Source organism: Cucumis melo, chromosome 8, assembly GCF_025177605.1.
Source record: "Cucumis melo cultivar AY chromosome 8, USDA_Cmelo_AY_1.0, whole genome shotgun sequence".
NCBI classification, from domain to species: Eukaryota; Viridiplantae; Streptophyta; class Magnoliopsida; order Cucurbitales; family Cucurbitaceae; genus Cucumis; species Cucumis melo.
The window spans coordinates 6,071,583-6,098,537 of NC_066864.1; the positions used below are offsets into that span (position 1 = coordinate 6,071,583).

General features: G+C 37.0%; 1 protein-coding gene across 2 annotated transcripts; it reads left to right on the forward strand.

Annotated features, from left to right (window-relative positions):
* The first annotated feature begins 201 nt into the window (after positions 1-201).
* LOC103485125 (uncharacterized) lies at positions 202-25,454 on the forward strand. Of its 2 annotated transcripts, XM_008442594.3 has the most exons (36): positions 202-623; positions 944-1,662; positions 2,250-2,375; positions 2,477-2,562; positions 2,652-2,760; positions 4,701-4,796; positions 4,888-4,950; positions 5,046-5,105; positions 5,255-5,323; positions 6,556-6,637; positions 6,806-6,858; positions 6,940-7,038; positions 7,127-8,359; positions 8,741-9,736; positions 9,805-10,140; positions 11,234-11,492; positions 12,048-12,270; positions 12,393-12,780; positions 13,563-13,712; positions 13,793-14,014; positions 14,081-14,302; positions 14,781-15,434; positions 15,959-16,219; positions 16,305-16,652; positions 17,403-17,815; positions 17,892-18,321; positions 18,511-19,809; positions 20,230-20,490; positions 20,572-20,862; positions 20,943-21,419; positions 22,176-22,607; positions 23,092-23,370; positions 23,817-24,368; positions 24,461-24,667; positions 24,964-25,088; positions 25,230-25,454. In XM_008442594.3, exons 1-35 carry the CDS (start codon positions 566-568, stop codon positions 25,081-25,083), a joined length of 11,673 nt encoding a protein of 3,890 aa, XP_008440816.1. In that variant the 5' UTR covers positions 202-565; the 3' UTR covers positions 25,084-25,088; positions 25,230-25,454. The 2 variants fall into 2 exon arrangements, with proteins under 2 accessions (XP_008440816.1, XP_050944888.1); XM_051088931.1 differs by having other exon boundaries at positions 24,964-25,454.
* Positions 25,455-26,955: the final 1,501 nt, after the last annotated feature.

Here is a 26,955-nt window from a genome sequence, read left to right on the forward strand (position 1 = left end):
GAAATGTAAAACTTCCGTTTCAGTGTGTTCATCCAATTATTGCGAGCACGACAATAAATGATACCTAATTTAGGGTTTTGCAAAATTTCATTTGGACGGATTGGAGACGACCAGATGGGCCAATGTTAGCCCATGGTTCGGCTAGCCCAGTCGGGTCCAGCCCAATCACAAGTCTAGACTATACGAGTACGAGTAGAGCTCTCGCTGTCCTTTGTCTATTCCATGTGATGGTTGTTTCGGAAGCGGGAGGGATCGAAGTCTAGTCTACCCGGGAAACAGAAATTCGACTGGGAATTGCTAGCAATTTTGCGCAACAAGATCACTGAACCCTAAGCACCGGAGCAGCAATCGAATTCACTGCACAATTCTCTCACCGAAGTCGCTTGATTCTCTCCTTTTGTTGTTCTACTAGACTCTACCAGTCGATGAAGGCTCTTCAAGCCTGGTTCGAGTATGAAGAAGAAGAAGAAGCTGCTGGAACTTCCTAACGCTGTGAATAATTAGTCGTTTAACGTTCGACAAGTACCGACCTCCTCTTCGCATTCATCGTTACTTCAAGTACGCCATGAGTCCCATTCAGAACTTCGAGCAACATTCTCGCCACCTCGTCGAGCCTGAACTCAGTACTCTCTCTTGCTCTCTGTCTTTCTGTTTCTGTGCCAACATTTTTGCGTTTGCTGCGTTAAGTTCTGAGAAACTCGGTTATTTGAGTTTAAAGTTGTTTTTTTAAAATCTAATTTGGTATGTTTTTTTGTTTCGAAGTACGGTTGAATTCAGCTATGGAGTATGATTTGTACTTCTTTCTTCTCTTTCTATCATTAGGGCACGGTTTCTGAATTATTTTCATGTTTTCTTTTTATTTCTCCAACGATTAGATTGAGCTATACTTAGTTTCACCTGTACTTTGCTTTCTTCTTATTCTGAAATATGTGTTCTCTAACAGATATTCAGACGAGGCTTCAGATGGCAACGGAGGTTCGAGATAGCTTGGAGATTGCTCATACTCCTGAGTACTTAAATTTTCTGAAATGTTACTTTCGTGCGTTCTCTGTAATCCTACTTAAAATTACAAAGCCTCAATTCACCGACAGTCATGAGCATAAGCTTCGGAACATTGTGGTGGAGATTCTTAATCGGCTTCCACACAGTGAAGTTTTAAGGCCCTTTGTGCAGGATCTGTTGAAGGTCGCCATGCAAGTGCTTACCACAGATAACGAGGAGAATGGCTTAATTTGTATTCGCATAATCTTCGATCTTCTTAGAAATTTTAGACCGACTCTAGAAAATGAAGTGCAGCCATTCCTGGACTTCGTATGCAAAATTTACCAGAACTTTAAGCTTACTGTAAGCCATTTTTTTGAAAATCCAGCTGCTAGTGTCGAAGATGTAAAGCCCATGGAAGTATCCACTTCATCGGACCAGTCAATGAATTCCGGATGCACGGGGACTGTGCAACTCAATCCCAGTACCCGTTCATTTAAGATAGTAACGGAGAGTCCACTGGTCGTCATGTTTCTTTTCCAGCTGTATAGTCGGCTTGTTCAAACAAATATCCCTCTCTTGTTGCCTCTGATGGTTTCTGCTATTTCTGTTCCGGGACCTGAAAAGGTTCCTCCCTCTTTGAAGACTCATTTCATTGAACTGAAGGGTGCGCAGGTTAAGGTATGCTGTATGCGACTCGTTTTGTATATATATATGTTTAAATTTTGGCAAGGGAGGGTGAGACATGATTCCTTGAATGTCTGTAACAACGTAGCTATTTATTCTCGTAGGCTTTACACCCAAATGTCCTAAATAAGAGCAATGATACGAGTCTTTTTTTCTGTTCTTTTTTTTTCTTCAGTTTTTCCCATTATATTATTCACACAGTTGAATGATATTTCTCTGCTCTGCATGCGTATTTGTGTATGTCATATTAGTAATCCTTCAGGCACTCTTTATGGGTCAGGGGGAGTCAAAATCATTAGGGCCTTTCATCCTTATGAAGTACGATAGCATTGGATATATATCTCTGATGACTAGATAAACTGTGGTACTGTTAGGGTTTACTCCACCTTGATATTGCATTTAATAATTTTTATTTAGAGTTGTAAATCTGTCTTTTACTTTGAGCTATGCTATGAATGCAATTAGTCAATTGGGCAGTACAGAGACCTCTAGCTACAATAGAATCATTCTGTACGTTAACTACAGCAGTCAATCAGGAAGTGAAGTGAAAGTGTACTTATGTTATGCCTCTGTGATTGCAGACGGTTTCTTTTTTAACATATCTATTGAGGAGTTCTGCTGATTATATCAGGCCACATGAAGAAAGTATATGTAAGAGTATTGTGAATTTGCTGGTCACATGTTCAGATTCCGTGTCAATACGGAAGGTGAGAACTTTTGTCCTTGAGTATCCTGGGTTACTTTGTGAACTTAGTGAGTCGGTTAAAAAGAAAATTGGGAGACATAAGTTTAATGTTGATTAATGCAGGAATTATTAGTAGCCTTGAAGCATGTTCTTGGAACAGAGTATAAAAGGGGCTTATTTCCACTGATTGATACACTGTTGGAGGAGAAGTAATGTATTTGACCTATATACATCCCAGTGGAGAGCTTTGCTCTTATTTATTCTGATAATTTGTTTTCTTATCTTTCCCTTTTTTCAGAGTTGTAGTTGGAACTGGTCGGGCATGCTATGAGACATTAAGACCATTAGCCTATAGTTTACTAGCAGAAATTGTGCATCATGTCAGAGGGGATCTTTCACTGTCTCAGGTACTTCCATTTGTGTACTTACTATAAGTGCCTATTTATTTTCGATCGGTATCTATGGATTGATCACGAGCCAAAATATGGTTAGGGCCCTTGTGTGTCTTGAGCTTATACTGAATGCAGTTTTTATGAATTTCGTAAACCTTTTCTGATTTTTTTGATTGGCTACAATTAAAAGGGAATATTTTCTCCTGAATTTTCAGTGCTACTGGACAAATGTTCTAAGTTTGTCGCATTTGTTTGTTAATTTTAGCGCTTCTAAAATTTTCTGAGGGTCTGGAAGTCTAGGATGTCTATACCTTTGCACGTGAATTTTTTAACAGTCTTGTCCCAAGCCACAGTCTGAAAACGAGAATGCTTATGTTTTTGTTATTCATATGCTTTCCCACTGTTTTTTTTTTGAACAAGAGACAGCATTTCGTTGATGAAATAAAAAGAGTGACTAATGCTCAATAGATACAAAACTCCACAGAGGAGAGAGAAAAGTAAACTAAAGAAAAAATCATCAAGTAAAACATAATTAGAGCAATTCCATAAACAAGAAATTACACTAGGGTCAGATGGATTGTCCTGTAAAATTAGTCGAGGTGCTTGTAAGCCAGCCCAAACGTTCATGGATATAAAAAAATAAAAAATAAAAAATTACACATTTAGAAAGTGACTGATAGCCGGACTAATATGAGGAAATAGAAAGGTTGGCCGGTTGATGTTAATGTCCTGGGAAGAGTAGCTCGCAAAGGATGTAGTAAGAGAGCACCAAAGAGAGGCATTGAGGTGAGCCAGAACAATGCTCTTCTTCAGAAGTTTTCAGATTCTTTTCCAACCACCATCCTGACAGCAAAGCTTTGACAACATCAATCCAAATAAGGTGTGGCCTCGCTGAAAAAGGACCCTCAAGCAGCTGAAGTACATTATTTTTGACACTGTAAGTTTATGCTATTGTACTTGTAACATTACTCTTCTGCATTTCAAATGACGTCATCAGAAGATTGAAATCGACAGCTTGAAAAAGTTACTTGGAAATTGGAACTGGTGGCTTAGGGTTTTTGAAGAGTCTGGTGCCAATCTCAGGTGACAAGAAAATTGAAACGAATGTTCGAAAGTCAAAGGAAGTCAAACAGTTTTGGTTGAAAGATGAATCATGGTTTAAAAGGTTGTTTGTTGAGGTGAAATAAGAGGAGAGAAAAAAAAATGAAAAGACCTGAAATGGAATTACGTTGTAGGTCTGGTTATGGCATTTTGTTGGAGATAGGTTTTCTCCTTCTGTAATTTGGCTTCATCTTCTTATTGGAGCACAAGTGCCCAACTGCCTTTTAATTGTTTTCACGTTTTCCTAAGCCCCTCTCTCATTTATATATGAAACTGCCGGTTTTTAGCAAAGCCCTCCTATGTTTGATGTCTGTTGCTGGGAAGAAAAAAGAAGTCTGTGATCTGAGAAGTGTGCTTCCGAGACTAAAATGGGCTTCGGAAGTATGGTTGGGCTTTTGTCTTTGTAATTATTTTGAAGTTTTGCAGTTTTCTGTGTTTCTCGTTTAAAGTTGGAATACAATAGCTCTTCCCATGGAAATTTTTAGTTTAATTCCCTAGAGAGAAAAGAAGTTGCTTTGGGTTTTCAAAATCAGATGGGCTTCTGGGAGGAAATTTTCTTCCTCCTCTGTTTTCGAGGCTGCTTGTCAAAGTTTTCAACTAATATTTGTTTCAATCTATCTTGCTCCCTTTTTGGGTCTTTGGGGCCTTCTAGTTCATTTCTAAAGTGTGGTTATAATATGTACTTAGCATTACTTTTCACATTTTCAATTGAACATTTTGTATGTTTGTTTCTTTATAACGTAAACCATTCTCCCCTCCCCCTCTCTTTATGATCTTGTTGTCCCATGTTAACTCAGTTTCTTCTGCACATTATTTTGCTTTATCATCTGATCAATGCTGTGTGATGGTTGCAGCTATCGCGGATTATCTACTTGTTCTCAAGCAACATGCATGATGCTTCACTATCACTTAGCATTCATACTACTTGTGCACGGTTGATGCTGAACTTGGTACCTTAACTACCTGTTTTGCTTCCAATGTTATGAATCTCTTCCTATTTTATTCTTTGGCATTCTTGAATAAGACGGATTTTTGATATAGGTGGAGCCAATCTTTGAGAAGGGCGTTGACCAAGCGTCTATGGATGAATCACGGATTCTCTTGGTCTGGCATAATCATACGTTTATTGATTGCATTCTCAGTTAGCAAAACCCAATCAGTAAATTTTATGTTTAACATGACAATCATCTCTTGTATAGGGGCGTATTTTGGACTCTTTCGTTGGAAAATTTAGTACATTCAAGCACACCATTCCTCAGGTACCACATTTGCCTTGTATACATACCTCCCCCAACCTGAAAAGCTGTGAATACTTGTTACTCTGCCATTTTTGTTTCAAATATTTTTACTGAGTTACACTTTTTTTAATTTAAATATTCTTATTCATTTTCCGTCTCATTCTTTGCAGTTGTTGGAGGAAGGTGAGGAAGGAAAAGATCGTGCAAACTTGAGGTCTAAGCTTGAGCTCCCTGTTCAGGTTTTGGTTCTACACACCAACTTTTTTGCTGTATATATATATTTGAATATTCACAGTCATGAGCTGTTATCTCTATTTTTTAATGAATTAATTTATTTGGTATTGTTATTACTAGAAAATTCTCATTTTTTATTTTTGTTTTTATTTTTCCCGTGAGAGAGTAGGGACTTAGCCTTACATAAAATGAAAGTCAATACATATGTTCCTTTTTAACAAACTGGTTGATGGAATAGAAGCATGAGCTGAAAGAGGATAAATCTTGACCACTTCTTATGAATCACAATTTAAGCTTATTATCACAAATCCCTTCATTTCTTTCTATTGGTCCCTAGAAAATTTTAATATTGGTTCAAATTGAAGGTCCTTGTGTTTCTTTGTGGGACCCATGGCACTTGCGCCTTTTTTTGGTAAAAACCTGAGCTTGCATTGTAAAAAATGAAAGAGTGTATAAGGGCATACAAAAAACAAAAGTATAAAAAGCCCGTCCATTACCAACAACTAAGGATTCAATGAAAAAAGAATCAAACCAAGATCACAATTACAAAAGGTGGGGTAATAGTTGCCCCTATGGATGCACCAAAATTTCATTCCAAAAGATCATAAAGAACAACCTAATGGGCCAAGGCACAAGAAATCCCTTCCCCTACATTTCTGTTCTCTCTCTCTCTCTCTCTTAAATGAAAAAATTCCAATCTAAATTAACAAAATGGAGTAACTACAAAAGAACTTGTAAAGGTTACTTACAAAAGTAATCGTTGCTCACATGTGATCCTCCCACCTCTTATACTTCTCATACAATTAAGTGTAGGATTTTGCATCTCAGCCACTCTCCGCAAAAAAAAAAAAGTTGCATTCAACACTCGAACAGTATTCTGCAAATACTGAAGATTTAAGGAGTCCACGATTTGGTTTTCAGTCTAAGAGATCGTATTTGTTATCTTCTTGTTTGTAGTGAAAATGTTTCAATACATCTTCTCAAAAAATTTAAATTGTATTACGATTATTGGTGTTCAGTTAAGTGGTTAAAAGTGCAAAGTGAAGGTTGTATCCTAATATGCTAATAAATGTCAATGATCTATATAAATGGCGTTGGTTAGATTACTGAGTTAGCTTTTTTTGTCTACGAACTTCTGGAAGTATTATTAGGTTTTACAATTTACAATTTACGTAATATCTATTCTCCTGTATTCTGCTGTATATTATTGGACCCATTATCTACCATATTCTTGCAGGCAGTTCTAAATTTGCAGGTCCCTGTGGAACATTCGAAGGAAGTCAATGACTGTAAGCATTTGATTAAGACATTAATCATGGGTAATAGATTCTCTTTCACAATCATTTTTTTTGAATTAGTATTTAAAACCAGTATGTTTTGAGGCTTCTGATTCTGTATTCGATAGGTAGCACATTTCTCACCTTTTATTTTTTCTAAATATTCTTTTATTTGGTCTAATATTGTTATGTTGGCCTGTTTTCTGTTAGGAATGAAGACTATCGTTTGGAGTATCACTCATGCACATTTACCCCGATCTCAGGTGCTTATAAGTACTAAATATGATGGTTTTAGTTTGGCTATCCTTTGGTTATGTAATGTATCCTTTTGATTTATGGTTAAGGTTTCTCCGTCTCCAAACGGAACACATCCACAAATGCTCGTTAACTCATCATCGAATTTGGCAACCCCTCAAGCATTCAAGGGAATGAGAGAGGACGAGGTATCGTACAATTGATGATTAATGTGCGTGTGTGTGTGTTATTTTGTTGGGGTGATTAAAAGTCTTACCATAACTTCGGTCTGGGTAGGTGTGTAAAGCCTCTGGTGTTTTGAAAAGTGGTGTTCATTGCTTAACACTTTTCAAGGAAAAGGATGAAGAAGTAGAAATGCTTCATCTGTTCTCACAGATACTTACTATTATGGAACCTCGGGATCTGATGGATATGTTCTCATTGTGTATGCCTGAACTTTTCGACTGCATGATTTCCAACACACAGCTGGTCCATCTGTTTTCAACATTTTTGCAAACACCTAAAGTATATAGGCCTTTTGCAGAAGTTTTGGTTAATTTTCTTGTCAGCAGTAAACTTGATCTTTTGAAGCACCCAGATTCGCCAGGAGCAAAATTGGTATTGCATCTCTTTCGTTTTGTATTTGGTGCGGTTTCTAAAGCGCCTTCAGATTTCGAGCGTATTTTACAGCCTCATGTGACTGTCATAATGGAAGTTTGTGTAAAAAGTGCTACCGAAGTTGAAAGACCTCTTGGATACATGCAACTTCTTCGCATAATGTTTCGGGCATTAGCAGGGTGCAAATTTGAGCTTTTACTACGTGATCTGATTTCTTTGCTACAACCTTGCCTTAATATGTTACTGACCATGCTTGATGGTCCAACTGGGGAAGATATGAGGGATCTGTTATTGGAATTATGCCTCACATTGCCTGCACGCTTAAGCTCATTATTGCCTCACCTTCCCCGTTTAATGAAGCCTCTTGTTTTGTGTCTTAAAGGAAGTGATGAGTTAGTTGGTCTGGGTTTACGAACCCTTGAGTTTTGGGTTGATAGTTTAAACCCTGATTTCCTAGAACCTAGTATGGCTACTGTGATGTCTGAAGTGATTTTAGCCTTATGGTCTCATTTGAGGCCAATGCCCTATTCGTGGGGTGCAAAAGCATTGCAAGTTCTTGGAAAGTTAGGTGGTCGTAATAGACGCTTTCTCAAGGAACCACTTGGTTTAGAATGCAAGGAGAATCCGGAACATGGACTTCGTTTGATTCTTACCTTTGAGCCATCTACTCCCTTTTTGGTGCCACTGGATAGATGCATTAATCTTGCTGTATCTGCTGTAATGAACAAAACTGGTGGTGTCGATTCTTTCTACAGAAAGCAAGCTTTGAAGTTTCTTCGTGTCTGCTTGTCGTCTCAGCTTAATTTACCTGGAATTGTGGCTGATGATGGCTATACACCCAGGCAATTGTCAACTTTGCTTGTCTCTTCTGTTGATTCCTCTTGGCGAAGGTCTGAGACTCCGGAGGCAAAGGTTAGATTTCATTAGTGTACTGTGTCTATACTCTCTAACGTGATGTTCTGCTTTTTGATGTAAAGCCTTTTGGTCATACAAGAGTTTTTCTTATTGCCCCAGTCTTCTGATTGTAGAGGTCTCTAATGGTTGTAAATTCTCCCTTCTTGAGGTCAGGCGTGTGTATTTTTATTGCATGCTTATGGACATGTTCTGATCCTACCCGTTATCTCATTTGAAATATACTTGGTGTATGGTTTTAACTTTTAATTTGATATATTTCTGATTGTTTATATTTTCATTATGATTGTTAATACTGATATTGTTTTTGGGAATGAATGCATTCTTATTGCCAATTACTCTAATATCTGTCACTTCTCTAATTAGAAGGATTTTTTGCAGGCGGATTTGGGTGTGAAGACAAAAACCCAACTTATGGCCGAGAAATCTGTTTTCAAAGTTTTATTGATGACCATTATTGCTGCTGGTTCAGATGAGGATCTCAATGAACCGAAGGATGATTTTGTGCTTAATGTATGCCGCCATTTTGCTATATTATTCCATATCGATTCTTCTCTAAATAATCCTCCAGTTGCATCTGCCTCACTTGGGAGTACTCTGCTTCCCTCAAATGTTAATGCCAATTCGAGATTAAAAAGCAGCGCCTGTTGTAACCTAAAAGAGTTAGACCCTCTAATTTTTTTGGATGCTTTGGTTGATGTACTAGCAGATGAAAACAGGCTCCATGCAAAAGCTGCTCTGAATGCTCTAAATTTGTTCTCCGAAATGCTTCTTTTTCTTGGTCGTGGAAAACAAACTGATGTAATGATGACAAGAGGGCCGGGGACCCCAATGAGTGTTTCCAGTCCCATGAGCCCTGTATATTCACCACCTCCAAGTGTCCGTATTCCAGTTTTTGAGCAACTTTTGCCACGGCTTTTGCATTGTTGTTATGGCTGTACATGGCAAGCCCAAATGGGTGGTGTTATGGGACTTGGTGCTTTAGTTGGGAAGGTTACTATTGAAACTCTTTGCCATTTTCAAGTAAAAATTGTACGAGGCCTGGTATATGTTCTGAAAAGGCTACCCATTTATGCTAGTAAGGAGCAAGAGGAGACTAGCCAAGTACTTAATCATGTTCTTCGTGTTGTGAATAATGTTGATGAAGCAAACAGTGAACCACGCAGACAAAGCTTTCAAGGAGTAGTAGATGTTCTTGCTTCTGAGTTGTTTAATCCCAATTCATCAACTATTGTGAGAAAGAATGTACAGTCATGCTTAGCTCTTTTGGCCAGTAGGACCGGTAGTGAGGTGTCTGAGTTGCTTGAACCTTTGTATCAACCTTTGCTTCAGCCTCTCTTATTGCGACCACTTCGTTTGAAGACTATCGATCAACAGGTCTTGAATTGCTTTTTGTTATTTAAATGGTTCACTTTGTTTCTTTGTTAACTTGCTCTTATCTACAGGTTGGAACTGTTACAGCCTTGAATTTCTGCTTGGCCCTAAGGCCTCCTCTTTTGAAGTTGACTCAGGAGTTGGTTAATTTTCTGCAAGAAGCTTTGCAAATAGCTGAGGCAGATGAAACTGTATGGGTTGTAAAGTTTATGAACCCAAAAGTAGCCACATCATTGAACAAGCTCCGAACAGCTTGCATTGAGTTATTGTGTACCACCATGGCATGGGCGGATTTTAAAACTCCCAATCATTCTGAATTGCGTGCAAAGATCATCTCAATGTTTTTCAAGTCTCTGACATGTCGAACTCCAGAAGTAGTTGCGGTTGCGAAGGAGGGGTTAAGACAGGTTTTGTCTTTCACTTGTTTTTTTGCCAATATGATTTGTTTTCTGTTACTATTAGAACGTGTAAGTAGATTCAATAAATACAAGTGAAGTATAATCTCAATGTCAGGCAAGAAGTCAAGTCATTCATATCTAGCCTAGTATGACATGCACAAGTTAAATTTCTTTTTTTATTTATTTTGTGTAACATGATTAGAACCAATTGTGTTCATCCGTTTTTTGTTAAATTATACAAAATATCCATGAAATTTGGGGTAGGTTTCAATTATAATACATTCCTAAACTTTGAAATGTTTCATTTTAATATTTAAAATTTGAAATTATTTCTAAAAGCACCCTTGGAGAATTTTCCCGTAAAATGGACATAAATTGATATGACAACTAATTGCAAAAAATTGGGGTAGGTTTCAATTATAATACATTCCTAAACTTTGAAATGTTTCATTTTAATATTTAAACTTTGATTATTTCTAAAAGCACCCTTGGAGAATTTTCCCGTAAAATGAAGGACATAAATTGATACGACAACTAATTGCAAAAATCAAGGTTTGAATAGCATTTTTGCCATTTTATTTCAATTATATTGAAGATTAAGGTTTTTATTGCGATTCATTTTAATTCAAAATATTGTCTGACATCATTTACAACATCATTTCCAAAATTATTTTTTCACTGTACAAATAATTTTGTAGATGATTTCACATATGTGTTTCATTCTTTAGACATCAGCTGGCTTGCCAATTTTCACTGTCTCAATGAAAGAAACTTCTGGGTATTTTTGGAAACAATTTGAAAGATGAAGGGTTAAAGGGTACTTTTAATGTTTAAGAAATGATATTAATTCATTTATAACTTTAAATTTTAGTGTATTGTTGGACTGGATAAGAATCTTGTTTCTTATCAGCTTAATTACAGTATATACAAATTGGTGCCATAGATAGTCTTTGATAAAAAAAAAAAAAAAAAATAATAGATGAGAGAAGTTGAGGGCACAATGGGGTTTTTTAGTTAGATCTTATGGGGTGTTATTTTTATTGGCTGTTGTGGTGTGCTTGTGTGTATATCGTTCTAGGATTTACTCACTGTTTCTTTATAGGTTATTAATCAGCAAAGAATGCCCAAAGATCTGCTGCAAGGTAGCCTTAGACCTATTTTGGTGAACTTAGCACACACCAAAAATCTTAGCATGCCTCTTCTTCAAGGTCTTGCTCGCCTCCTTGAACTTCTGGCCAGTTGGTTTAACGTTACATTGGGAGGCAAACTGTTAGAACACCTCAAGAAATGGTTGGAGCCTGAAAAACTTGCACAAATTCAGAAAGCATGGAAGGCAGGTGAAGAACCAAAAATTGCAGCAGGTAATATTTTGAGGAAAAATGCCTTATACTTTGCTAATGGATGGCAAAATTGATACCTCAATATTTTAAAAGAAAAAAGAGTCCTGGAATTAACCTATAAATTACACAAGAATTAACCAACAAATAAAATTCTCAAATCCATTATAGTAGTTTTCAAACTCAGACACAAAATTAAACTGATAAAAAGAATCCGAACTTTATATCAAAATGTCAAACTCATCTAAGAAGCATCTAATGCAATTAAAAAGCTAAGATCTACAAAACTTCTCTCGTCTGGCCACAAGAGGGGCCAAAAACTAGTTACAAATCTTGAAAAAGAAAAGAGAAGAAAATCGTGGAAAACATGAAAATTCAACTAATGGAGGGATTTATTTCACCACTCATATAGTTTGTGATTTGTTTTGATAAAATTAAAACTTTATGGTCAAAATTGACCTAAGTGCAAGGGCGAAACCTTAATTTTCCTGTCACTCTTTCTTGTGTCTTATGGAGTTGAATATTTATCCCCCTAGCATAGGTTGGTGATTGACTGATGTTAGTGTTTTCTCCTTCCAGCTATCATTGAACTTTTTCATCTGCTTCCCATGGCTGCGTCCAAGTTTCTTGATGAACTAGTAACATTGACTATTGATTTGGAAGGGGCTCTTCCCCCAGGACAAGTGTATAGCGAAGTTAACAGTCCTTACCGTGTTCCACTAATTAAATTTTTGAACCGATATGCGCCACTTGCTGTTGATTACTTCCTTGCTCGACTTAGTGAACCAAAATACTTCAGACGGTAAGATTGTGGATGTTGGTTTGTTTCTGGAGTTCCTCTCAATTGACTATGATAGAAAGCCTTACTTAAAACACAATATTGTTGTCACCATTTGTTTGTTCTGATTATAGTTATGCTTGCAGATTTATGTATATAATCCGATCAGATGCTGGCCAGCCTCTAAGAGAAGAACTTGCAAAGTCACCACAAAAGATACTTGCCAGTGCATTTCCTGAATTTGTGCCTAAATCTGAACCTGCTTTAACTCCAGGTTCATCAACCCCACCTGCTCCTTTATCAGGTGATGAAGGCCTTGTAACTCCTTCTGATGTCTCCGATCCACCATCTGCACCCTCTGGTGTGGTTTCTGATGCTTATTTTTGTGGTCTTCAACTTGTTAAAACTTTGGTCAAATTGATGCCTGGTTGGCTACAGAGCAATCGTGTAGTTTTTGACACTCTGGTAGCTGTTTGGAAGTCACCAGCTAGAATAGCTCGATTGCACAATGAACAAGAGTTAAACCTAGTGCAAGTAAGATTATTAACTCTAAATGATTGATGGATGTCTGAATTTATGGTAGCAATTATTGTCTACCTGTTTTCATTTTCTGAAATACTTTTAAGCTGTGGATATATATCTTGGTTGTTGGCTTAGAATAATTCAGCACACTTACATGCGGGATTAGTTGTTGCTAACCTTATTTTCTTTCATTTACATCTCAGATCTCTCTGACTGTTAAGATCTTGATTGCGTGTAGCACCTGTGTTATATTTGTTTTTAAAATACCCTGTAAATATTTTAATTCTTTTGGTCCATGTACAAAGATTCTGCATTAGTTTAGTTGAAAGTAGTGTCGTAGCAATATTTTTCCTAGTGTTTGTGGTGGACATACTTTAGAAATATATATTTGTCAATTTGATATTTTATTTTTCTCTTCGGGAACCTTCATGCTTGATTAAGTCTTCAAAGCGTAGTCTCTTCAGAGTCACTTTTGAAGTTGCAAAAGTCAGTTGTTGTTCTTCCCCTTTTGGGGTGGGTTGAAGACGCTGAATTCATTGATCCTATCAAATAAACTTCTTCATGTTCCTCTTCCATTTCTCTCTTCTATTTAGAATTTATTCCATCAATCTCTAATGTATGATTTTCTTCTTGAAAATTCTATCAATCTCTAATCTAGTTAGAATTTCTACTATTTTCCTCCTTGTGTCGGTTGATAGAAAGATGCTTCATCAATTATTAAATGAGATGTACAATTTATACTTAATATTTTTCTACAGCTGATTTTCTTAAATGTTTCGAACATTATAACGTAGGTGAAAGAAAGCAAGTGGCTAGTAAAATGCTTCCTCAATTATCTGCGACATGAAAAAGCTGAAGTGAATGTGCTCTTTGACATACTTTCCATCTTTTTGTTTCACACTCGAATTGACTATACTTTTCTGAAGGAGTTTTATATCATCGAGGTAATCTACTTATGAAGTTCTCTTTGTGAAGATTGCTTTTCTGTCCCTCACTACATGCAATGTTTACTATTCTCTCTTAGGTTGCTGAAGGATATCCACCAAACATGAAGAAAGCCCTCCTGTTACATTTTCTAAACCTATTTCAATCAAAACAACTGGGTCATGATCATTTGGTGGTTGTAATGCAAATGCTAATTCTTCCTATGCTTGCTCATGCCTTCCAAAATGGGCAAAGTTGGGAGGTTGTAGATCAAGCTATCATTAAAACAATTGTCGACAAACTTCTTGATCCTCCAGAAGAGGTAATTTTGCAATTTACTGTTTTCTTTTCCCTTTAGTTTTCTTACTCATCTTAACTTCCTTTCTAGGTGACTGCTGAGTATGATGAGCCCTTGAGAATAGAACTTTTACAGCTTGCAACCTTACTTCTCAAATATCTTCAGAGTGACCTGGTCCATCACAGGAAAGAACTAATCAAGTTTGGTTGGAACCATCTAAAAAGGGAAGATAGTGCCAGTAAGCAGTGGGCATTTGTGAATGTCTGCCATTTCTTGGAGGCCTATCAAGCCCCTGAAAAAATTATCCTTCAGGTATTGCATTATAGATTGTAGATATGGTTTTTCCATAAATCTTATGTACAAATTATACGACTGTCATATGTAGGAATTAGGAAACTTTCTTAAAAATTGTACAGTGAAATTTCACAGAAAGAAGGGAAGGTAACAGTTTTAATAAGAAGGAAAACATATCAAAGAAAATTTTTTATACAGTCAATTGGCTTCTTTGGTGTGAGCTGCTTTTTTATCCCCATGGACCTTCTGTTTTGTTTTGTTTTGATGATACTTGTTCTATTTTGGTTTTCATAAAATGCATTTTGTGCTTTTTATTTGAACCCTATTGGGTAAATTGTATGATCAATGGTGAATGTGCTACTGTTGAAGTCGCCACGAAAGAAATCCATTTTGGTGCCTGTGGCTAATGAATGTCAGAATACCTAGTCCATATCTACAAATACATTGATGGGATTATTCTTGGTCAAAGTATCCTAACTCTGATGTGGATGTACAGGTTTTTGTAGCACTTCTTAGAACTTGTCAACCAGAGAATAAAATGTTGGTTAAGCAGGCTCTTGATATACTAATGCCAGCCCTTCCACGACGATTGCCTCTTGGGGACTCTCGGATGCCAATTTGGATTAGATATACCAAAAAAATACTGGTTGAGGAGGGCCATTCAATTCCTAATTTGATTCATATTTTTCAACTCATTGTGCGACATTCAGATCTCTTCTACAGTTGTAGAGCTCAATTTGTTCCACAGATGGTGAATTCGCTCAGTCGCCTAGGTTTGCCGTATAATACTACAGCAGAAAATAGGAGACTTGCAATTGATCTTGCAGGATTGGTAGTTGGGTGGGAACGACAAAGACAAAATGAAATGAAGCCTGTAACTGAAAGTGATGCCCCTAGCCACAACAATGATGGATTAACTTCATGTCCTCCTGGCGCTGATTCCAAGCGTTTGGTTGACGGTTCTACATTCTCTGAAGATTCGACCAAGCGGGTCAAGGTTGAACCTGGTCTTCAATCTCTCTGTGTCATGTCTCCTGGTGGTGCATCATCAATGCCAAATATAGAGACCCCTGGGTCGACAACACAACCTGACGAAGAATTTAAACCTAATGCTGCAATGGAGGAAATGATTATAAATTTCCTTATAAGGGTAAGCACAATTTTTTTGTTCTTTCAGTTATCATTAGTGCACCAGTGCTGCTTCAATTATTTTCATTGTAACTATATAGTTTCCTGTGCCTCATTGCAAAAATAGTTGTCCATCTAATTCCTCTATAGTTTGGATTACCACAATGAAAAGCTTGTTACTTGTAGAAAGAACTCTATTTCTTATTACCTTCCCATGGAGTGCATGTATTGTAGATTCTTCTATTTCTCTTGATTTTTCTTTTTGAAAAGTAGCATTCGGTTGCTCTCATTAATTTGGTTTCTATATTATTTCAATGATTAGTGGTAGACTGTCTTTGATTAACTGGTCTTCAAGCTATTGGTTATTTGATTCAATATAATATTATATATAAATAAAAGATGTCAAAGAATTGAAACTTGAATGATATCATTTGCCAAATATTGTGGAAATGGCATCTTTGTAGTGCATTGTGGTCTTGTTTTGAACTGATCATCTCTGAATATCTTTAATAGGCTTTTTAACAGTTATATTTTTTATGGATAAAGGTTGCATTGGTGATAGAGCCTAAGGACAAGGAGGCAACTGCCATGTATAAGCAAGCATTAGAGCTTCTCTCACAGGCTCTGGAGGTGTGGCCAAATGCTAACGTGAAATTCAATTATCTGGAGAAGTTGCTCAGTAGCATCCAGCCATCTCAGTCCAAGGACCCTTCTACTGCTCTTGCACAGGGTTTGGATGTAATGAACAAAGTCTTAGAGAAGCAGCCACATCTGTTTGTCAGAAATAATATCAATCAGATATCTCAAGTATGTTGTTGAGCGCTTTATTATCCCAATAACGTAGTATTTATTTTAATTAACTTAAGATCATGTTTCTTATCTTTTTGGACAGATTCTAGAACCATGTTTTAAGCACAAGATGCTAGATGCTGGAAAATCATTATGCTCCCTGTTAAGAATGGTATTTGTGGCTTATCCTTTGGAAGGGGTCACAACACCACCGGATGTAAAGTTGCTGTATCAGAAAGTCGATGAGCTAATAAAGAATCACATTAATAATCTAACTGCCCCTCAAACATCATCTGAGGATAACACTGCTTCTTCCATTAGCTTTGTCCTGCTTGTAATTAAAACTTTGACAGAGGTGCAGAAGAACCTAATTGATCCATATAACCTAGGTCGTATTCTTCAGCGCCTAGCACGAGATATGGGATCGTCAGCAGGCTCTCATTTGAGACAAGTATGAAAGCATCACTTTTTCGTTCACTACATAGAAACAGTATTTGTCTTCTACTGCGTTTTAATCTTTCCACACCAGGAGTACCTGATCTTATATTGATTGTGTTTTCCTTATGCATGAGGTTGCCTGTTTCTTACTTCTCTCCCCCACCCCGCTTGATATTAAAGTTACAATCAATTAATGTTCTGGTACCTAATAAATCTTATCCCATGCATTTTTTTTTAAAAAAAAAATTATTTCAACAAAACAAAAGAATACTTCTTTTTACCGTGCCTGCTGTATTTTTTGGCTTTATACAATATGCTCTCATGCAAAGCATGATCCCTTTTTTTTTTCCATTATCGACCTGTAGAAGCATGGTTGAAGGGTCGTTGGATTTTCTTGGGATATTTTCTGTTGATATTATAAACAAATGATACATTACGTGCTATAACTGTCAGGTTTATCTTCATTAACTCACTCACCATTTGTTTGCTGTAAGTGTTGTTTTCTTCTACATAATGTATTCCTTTATAATTTATTGGTTGGAGAACGCCCTTCTTTTGGCCTGTGTTTTCCTAGTCCTTATTCCTGTACATTTATTTTTTGTCAAATATGGAAATTTCTTTTGAAATTTTTTAAAATGCGTTGAACTTATGATTTTGACGTTGATTGTATATCTTAAATTATCTTTTGACATATTCATTTCTATTACATACACATGTTTAACATCATGCGCTACATTGAAAAGTTTATCTCCACGATCATCAGGGTCAAAGGATGGATCCCGATTCTGCAGTAACTTCTTCTCGTCAAAGTGCAGATGTGGGAACGGTCATCGCCAATTTGAAATCTGTTTTGAAGCTCATTAATGAAAGAGTCATGCTTGTTCCTGAGTGCAAGCGTTCTGTAACTCAAATCATGAATTCACTGTTGTCAGAAAAAGGCACTGATGCCAGTGTGCTGCTCTGCATTCTTGATGTGATAAAGGGGTGGATTGAGGATGACTTCAGTAAAATGGGCACATCTGTCTCATCGAGTTCTTTTCTTGCTCCTAAGGAAATTGTCTCATTTCTTCAGAAGCTGTCACAAGTGGATAAGCAAAACTTCGCTCCCAGTGCTGCAGAAGAGTGGGATGGAAAATATCTGCAGCTCCTTTATGAAATTTGTGCTGATTCAAATAAGTGAGTGCTAATTTTGTTTTTTTAACTTTCATGTGCTTGGATGAAGTTGTAACAATATAATTCCTTTTTTATTTAGATATCCTGTGTCTCTGCGTCAAGAAGTATTTCAGAAGGTTGAGCGTCAGTTCATGCTGGGTCTAAGGGCAAGAGATCCCGAAATTAGGAAAAAATTCTTTACACTATATCATGAATCTCTTGGAAAAACATTGTTTATAAGGCTTCAATACATCATCCAGATTCAGGATTGGGAAGCTTTAAGTGATGTATTCTGGCTCAAACAGGGCCTTGATCTCCTTTTGGCAGTGTTAGTTGAGGATAAGCCTATAACCCTTGCCCCAAACTCTGCGAGGTTACCACCTCTTCTGGTATCGGGTCATGTTGCAGATTCCTCTGTGGTGCCACACCCGGTTATTGATGGTCAAGAGGGTATTGAGGATGCCCCTTTAACATTTGATTCCCTTGTTCTTAAGCATGCACAGTTTTTAAATCGGATGAGTAAACTTCAGGTAATTTAATGTGTTGCTCACTAGGAACTATTAATCCTTCTATTACCCGTTCTTGCTGCTGATTATTCATCTAAGATATTATCTGTCACTGGTTACTGTAATTGTTCGACTGGTACTACAGTTGTTGTTTTGAAGAATTTTGGTAGTCTTTTTGCAATGTAGAGAAGTTTAACATGTTTTACTGTGTAGGTGGCTGATCTTATTATTCCATTGAGAGAATTGGCCCATAATGATGCAAATGTTGCGTATCACCTATGGGTCTTGGTTTTCCCTATTGTCTGGGTAACATTGCACAAGGAAGAGCAGGTGGCATTGGCCAAACCAATGATTGGCCTCTTGTCTAAGGATTATCACAAGAAACAGCAAGCACAAAGACCGAATGTTGTGCAGGCACTTTTAGAAGGGCTCCAGCTGAGTCATCCTCAGCCTCGGATGCCAAGTGAGCTCATTAAATATATTGGAAAGACTTACAATGCTTGGCATATAGCACTGGCTCTTCTGGAAAGTCATGTTATGTTGTTCATGAATGAGACAAAATGTGCAGAGTCTCTAGCTGAGCTATACCGCTTACTCAATGAGGAAGATATGAGGTGTGGACTATGGAAGAGGAAGGCAAACACTGCAGAAACTAAAGCTGGACTTTCATTAGTTCAGCATGGTTACTGGCAGCGTGCTCAAAGCCTTTTTTATCAATCAATGGTTAAAGCAACCCAAGGTACATATAATAACACTGTACCGAAAGCTGAGATGTGTCTTTGGGAAGAACAATGGCTTTCCTGTGCTAGTCAACTTAGTCAATGGGAAGCTTTGGCAGACTTTGGGAAGAGCATTGAAAATTATGAGATACTGCTTGACAGTCTATGGAAAGTGCCTGATTGGGCATACATGAAAGAGCACGTTATACCAAAAGCTCAAGTTGAAGAAACACCGAAACTTCGTTTAATTCAAGCATATTTTTCTCTTCATGATAGGAGTGCAAATGGTGTGGCAGATGCAGAAAATATAGTGGGAAAAGGAGTTGATCTCGCTCTAGAACAATGGTGGCAGTTACCTGAAATGTCAGTTCATGCCAGGATTCCACTTTTGCAACAGTTCCAGCAGCTAGTTGAAGTGCAGGAATCATCTAGAATTCTTGTTGACATAGCCAATGGAAACAAACATTCAGGAAGTTCTGTTGTTGGTGTACATTCAAATCTCTATGCAGATCTAAAAGATATCCTTGAGACTTGGAGACTGCGAATTCCGAATGAATGGGATAGTATGACTGTTTGGTGTGATTTACTGCAGTGGAGGAACGAGATGTATAATGCTGTAATCGATGCATTTAAGGATTTTGGCAACACAAATTCCCAACTCCATCACCTTGGTTTTCGTGATAAAGCATGGAATGTCAATAAGCTTGCTCATGTTGCTCGTAAACAAGGACTTTATGATGTTTGTGTAGCAATACTGGACAAGATGTATGGTCATTCAACCATGGAAGTGCAGGTATTATGAAGTGTTTCCAACTTCATATGAGCTCTGAGAAAAATTTGTACTCGTTTACAGTCTATGGTTCATTGAAAAGTTAAGATGTTTGTATCATATATTTTATGACTTCTAAACTATCGTTATGTTATTTATTTTCAAGTGTTTGCATAGCACCTTATTAATATTGGCGATCTTCTGATGGTATGCATATCAACTGCAGATCGGTTTTTTGGTTAGTTATTAATTTAACCTTATATATGAATTGATTACACACCAAACTAGTAGTTCAAATTCCTAGATGGGGGTGAATAAGGTCACTTTTCAATATGGTGGAAGATGCATTAGTTGCGTTTCTATATCCATATTATTTTATTGCTTCTTTGGGTATGAAACAGTATGGTATGGAGTCTCATTGGGTGCACTGTTATATGGTTGTAGGAGGCTTTTGTGAAGATAAGAGAACAGGCAAAGGCTTACTTGGAGATGAAGGGAGAACTCACCAGTGGCCTGAATCTGATCAACAGCACTAATTTAGAGTATTTTCCCGTGAAACACAAAGCAGAAATTTATCGTCTCAAGGGAGATTTCCAGCTGAAGTTAAGTGATTCAGAAGGTGCTAATCAATCATACTCCAATGCTATAACTCTTTTCAAGAATTTGCCCAAGGGATGGATAAGCTGGGGGAACTATTGTGACATGGTATTTCTTTCTATCTTCTTCCTTCATCTATTTCGGATTTTAAGATGTAATCTCAACTGAGTTGGGTATTGTTTCCTTTAGGCTTACAAAGAATCCCACGACGAGACTTGGTTGGAATATGCTGTTAGTTGCTTTCTTCAAGGCATTAAATTTGGCATTTCCAACTCAAGAAACCATCTAGCTCGTGTATTATATCTTCTCAGCTTTGATACCCCCAACGAGCCTGTGGGCCGAGCATTTGACAAGTTTTTAGATCAAATACCTCATTGGGTTTGGCTGTCCTGGATTCCTCAACTCTTACTTTCCTTGCAAAGGACGGAAGCACCTCATTGTAAACTTGTTCTCCTGAAAATTGCGAATGTTTATCCTCAGGTAAATCTTGAGCATTTTCTTAATAATGTTTCCCTTTACACTTATTTTCTATTAACTTAAAGTTGCTTAACAAATTTCAGGCATTGTATTACTGGCTTCGTACTTATTTGCTCGAAAGGCGAGATGTTGCAAATAAATCTGAGCTAGGAAGGATGGCAATGGCTCAACAGAGAATGCAGCAAAATGCTGCTTCAGCTGGTTCTCTTGGTCTGGCTGACGGAGGTTCTAGAGCAGGTCATGGTGGCAGTAGTAGTACCCCTGCTGATAACCAAGTTCACCAAGGCACTCAATCAGGTAGTGCAATTGGATCTCATGATGGTGGTAATGCTCACAGCCAAGAGCCTGAAAGGACCACTGGAGCGGACAGCAGCACACATGCTGGCAATGATCAATCTCTCCCACAACCTTCTTCAAATGTCAATGAAGGTACTCAAAATGCATTAAGACGCAGTGCTGCCTTGGGCTTAGTGGGTTCTGCTGCTAGTGCATTTGATGCTGCAAAGGATATAATGGAGGCTCTTAGAAGCAAGCACACTAATTTGGCTAGTGAACTTGAGGTAACGGTCATTCCTTTATCTTTCTTATTACCCTCTGCTGCTTTCCTCCCAGTCAGGGTGATAATTACGGTGAATAACATTTGTTTGTTTGATACTTAAAATAGTTGTGCTTCTTTATTCCTCCTGTTGTGATGAATATATGAATCTCCTGTCATGTAACATCTGTTTCATATTATTTCATTAAAGAAGTCTCACTCTAGGAATTTTTCTAATGCATTTCTATATGTTATCTACGCTTTACTTTTATTGAATGAGAGAATGTGTTCTGAACTCTATTTGGCAAGTTGCTATGGATGACACACGCTTTTGTTTTTTTTTATCATTTTTTTAAATAAAAAAACCATGTGAGGGAAAGACTGATGTGGCAAGTGGATAAGAAACTTTTATGAAAAAAGTAAAATGGAGGAAGGAGAGTGAAGGATAAGGAATGTTGTTTTCTCCCTTTTGTTCCAAAGATGTTGCAAAAAAGAAACTTTCCTTAAAAATTAAAATGGAATGTCTTTTCCCCATGAGTTTCTCATACTGTAGAATTTAGTTTGGCTTCTTTTTATTTTTATTTTAATGAGTTCCTCGTATTGTAAACTCTAGTTTGGCTTTTTATTCAACAAATGAACTAGTACGCTCAAGTGAGGAGGAAAGGATAACAGTATAACGTCAGGGTTTTTATGCTGGAGTCCTACTTTATATCGTGCTAACATTTATTTTTACATGGTCCTAGTGGATTATGATGCATAAAATGAATATTTCCTTCTGCAGATTCTACTCACAGAAATTGGTTCAAGGTTTGTTACTTTGCCAGAGGAGAGACTTCTTGCCGTGGTTAATGCATTACTTCATCGTTGCTACAAGTATCCCACTGCCACAACAGCTGAGGTTCCTCAATCTCTGAAAAAGGAGCTCTCTGGAGTATGCAAGGCTTGCTTCTCTGCTGATGCCGTTAATAAGCATGTTGATTTTGTGAGGGAGTACAAGCAAGATTTTGAACGTGATCTTGATCCAGAGAGCACTTCCACTTTCCCCGCAACGCTGTCAGAGTTAACTGAGAGATTGAAACACTGGAAAAATGTTCTTCAGGGAAATGTCGAGGACAGGTTTCCTGCAGTCTTGAAATTAGAAGAAGAAAGCCGGGTGTTGCGTGATTTTCATGTGGTTGATGTGGAGGTACCGGGGCAATACTTTACCGATCAGGTATATTTAAACGGGTTCTTAAATTTTTTAATCAGTTTTAACTATAAGTTATACTAGAATTCAATAGCTTTTAGGGTTTATGCGAGAAACAAAAATTAAATGCAAGTTTTTTTTATTATTATATGTATTTTTTCTTTTTTCTTTTTTACTTTTTCATGAAGTGGCAATAGGAAAATATTGGACCGAGGCACACACTTTAAATGAGAGTGCTTCGCTTGAAAAAAGTGAGGCTGCGGTGGTGGTTGGTGCTTAGGTCTTTAACTTGTAAAGAAATTTTAATGAGATGTATTTATGTGATATGGTTGTGAAATGTGAATTTTAAATGTTTTTGAGTATCCTCTTCTAAATGTTTAATTTTGTCGTTAGCTATTTATATTTAATAATCATTTAAAAGAACTGAACCATTTGTAGAAGAATAATTGCTTTTGTAGAAGCTGCTGGTCATTTTTGTTGATGTATGACAAGCTTATGTAAATTTGATCAGGAAATTGCACCTGACCATACCGTGAAGTTAGATAGAGTTGGAGCAGACATTCCAATTGTCCGAAGACATGGAAGTAGTTTTCGACGCTTGACTTTAATTGGTTCCGATGGTTCACAGCGTCATTTTATAGTCCAAACATCCTTGACCCCTAATGCTAGAAGTGATGAGCGCATTTTGCAGCTCTTCCGAGTTATGAATCAAATGTTTGACAAGCACAAGGAATCAAGACGCCGCCACTTATGTATTCATACTCCAATTATAATCCCTGTTTGGTCTCAGGTTAGAATCCACTTTTTATTGATTGATTAATTTAGGCCCCGTTTAGCAACCATTCGGTAGTTTTTGTAGTTTCTTGAAAGTTGAGCTTGTAAACTCTCCTTCCATCTCTAAAATTATTGTTTTGGTATCTACTTTCTACCCATGTTAGAAAAACCAAAGAAAAATTTGAAAACTAGAAAAAGTAGTTTTTACAAACTTGCTTTATATTTGAAATTTAACTAAAAGTTTAACTCTTTTATTAAGAAAGATGCAAACCAATTGCAAGAAATTGAGAGAAAGTAGACTTAATTTTCGAAAACAAAAAAAGACGAAATAGTTAATAAGTGAGGTCTGTCGGGCATCATCTACCTGACTGTGGGATAATAATTTATAACTTCAATTTTTTTTCCAATATTACTGTTATTATTATCTTTCTTTCTTTCCTGATTATGGTTCTTGAAATACAGGTGCGCATGGTGGAAGATGATTTGATGTATAGCACTTTTCTTGAGGTGTATGAAAATCACTGTGCAAGGAACGACCAGGAGGCAGATCTACCAATTACATATTTCAAAGAGCAATTAAATCAAGCGATATCTGGTCAAATTTTGCCAGAGGCGGTCGTAGATCTTCGCCTCCAAGCTTTTGGTGATATAACAAGAAACCTTGTAAACGAGGGCATATTTTCACAGTACATGTATAAGACATTACTCAGTGGAAACCACATGTGGGCTTTTAAAAAGCAGTTTGCCATCCAATTAGCACTTTCGAGTTTTATGTCTTACATGCTACAGATCGGAGGAAGGTCACCAAACAAGATTTATTTTGCTAAGAACACGGGGAAAATTTTCCAAACAGATTTTCACCCTGCATACGATGCAAATGGTATGATCGAATTCAATGAACCAGTGCCTTTCAGGTTAACCAGGAATATGCAAGCCTTCTTCTCAAATTTTGGAGTGGAGGGCTTAATTGTTTCTGCCATGTGCTCTGCTGCTCAGGCAGTTGTTTCACCCAAGGTAGGTCTTGAAAATTCTTGTCTTATTATCTCTGTTGTATGATTGTTGGCAACATGTGGTGTAACTTACTAATCTTGGTTTCAAAATCTCAGCAAAATCAGCATTTGTGGCATCAACTTGCCATGTTCTTCCGTGATGAATTGCTATCATGGTCCTGGCGAAGACCCCTCGGTATGCCTTTAGCATCCATTGCAGCTGGTGGTATGAACCCTGCTGACTTCAAGCAGAAGGTCACTACCAATGTTGATCTCGTCATTGGCCGGATTAATGGAATAGCACCTCAATATTTCTCCGAGGAAGTAAGCCTTCTAACCTCGAACCTGCTATAATGGTTTTGTTTTGAAAAGTAAAATTAGCGTTCCACCAATCACTCAAACGTGTATAGTTCAATCCACGTAACACTCTGCTTTCTTTCCTTTAATTTAAAGTCCGTGGGTTGACCTTCTTTATATGCATGCAGAACTGTCCGATGTTTCTTTTTGCCATTTACTATTAGTAACAAGCCTTTATGAGTCTGGAAGTCTTGAATATAGTTTATCATATTACATTTTTGTGTTTTCTATCAATTTCTCTTGACCTTCCATACTTTCACCAGGAGGAGAATGCCATGGACCCGCCTCAGTCGGTACAAAGGGGTGTGTCAGAGCTGGTTGATGCTGCCTTGCAGCCGAAGAATCTGTGCATGATGGACCCCACATGGCATCCCTGGTTTTAATTAAGGTACAATCCACAACTAGGAAACAGGAGAGAAAGGTTAAAAATTTTGCATACTGATATTTGGGGTCTGCTACTAACATATTATTGTTGTGCATAGTTAATTGTGAGTCCTTGATAACTCCTCTTGACCCCTTGATATTGTAGATGATTACTAGAGTTGATAGGCGAGATCATCAACATTTGCCAATCTTGTTTCCCATTTGTATGTAAACAGGTAAGGTTTTTGTATATTGTGGGTCATATGATGTCAATTCTCACATCGTTCCAACACCAAATGTTCACTTTGTTCATAGTCACATAGAACAGTGCACTACCGATGCCTTAAGGGTCATGGAAAATACTAAAAATATCAGTTACTGATTTAACTTAGTAGCTAGCGCACTATAAGTATTGACTTATTTTCTCGTGCTTTCTGAAGCGTTCAGAGTCTTTCCAAGGGATTCGTAAATGTAATTCAAGTGCTCTTCTCTTTAGGTTTTTCTGCTTAACTATCAAAAAGTTTAACCACTTTGTCCAAAATAAGAATCGCTTTCTGAAGTGCTTTAAAAGACGCCAAAATCTACATTTCAAATTCTGTTTAGCTGAAGTTATTCTGGACAATGACCCTTTCTTTTTATATGTGTTATTGTTATTTTTTGCCTTCGTTAGTGTCTGTAGCAATAGAACTTGAAGCGATGAAATAAATGAGAAAACAGAACAATAGCAAAGCAAATTCTGGAGTTTAATAGCTGAGTCTTGTCATATGATTTTACGTAAACAAATATTAGCTGTTGGTTGTGTTGTTCACAATAGTATCTTGCCCCAAGAAAACATGTGGCCTGTATCTCATAAGTTTTCTTGTTAATTAAATTGGTTAGACTCTTTTTGTTTTTCTATTTGGTACAACATCGGTTGGACATTACTAACTTGCTAACTTCGAATTATCTGTGCAATACAACCGTTTTTTCATTAGATGTATTTGTTTTTAGATTTTTGTCACGCGTTATTAACGTTTTGCACTTTAAACCTCTCTCTTCCACTTTACTTTTAACGAACTGCTATAAAGAAAGAAAAACAGAAAAGGGAACAAATAAGGTAACTTAAGTAAAATACAAATGGAGATTGTGATTCCACGTCTTGAGAGATGATTGGTTTTCTCTTCAATTATTGTCTTTTAAAGAAGGTCAAAAGAAAAGTGCTAACAGACCCGCACTGGGCCACTCTTTTTCGTTCTGGGCCCAATGTTCTTATTTGCGGCCCTACACCCGCTGTCAAGGCTCGTGGCCCAACAATTGCATTTTTAACATTTTTAAAGTCTAAAACTACAAAACTATTTGGAGATCAATCTCTATAGGTGTTACAAAGTTTGACCGAGTTTATAGTCCAAAAATCAAATAAACAAATAAATAAAGGAAAAACTAAAACGCCATAAATTACAACACTTCTAAACTAAGTCTAGGTTATAGGTTTTTTATCAGATGGTTGATTTTTTTCCTTTTTTTGTTAAGAACAATTCAATCCTTATCTTGAAAACCTTTTACATGTTTAGTACATCTTGCACCAAATCAATATATACATGTTAGACAAATTTTCTTCCGTACTTTACAATGTGTATGATTTTCATAACCTGCTCTCCTTTGTTTCCACATTAAGATAATAACCTTTTTAAAATTTGGGATATCCCTATTTTTTATTTTTTTTCTTGCCCCTTTTGTCTCAATTTATTCATACCCATATTAATTCCACGAAGCAACTCTTAGGTAGTCGTTATAAATTAAACCATAAATAATTTTACATAATTTTTTTAGAAGAGATTAACATAATAATATCGATTCATGAAAAGATATTAAATGTATAATTAATATGTATATTTTAAAGTGTAATCTTTTGA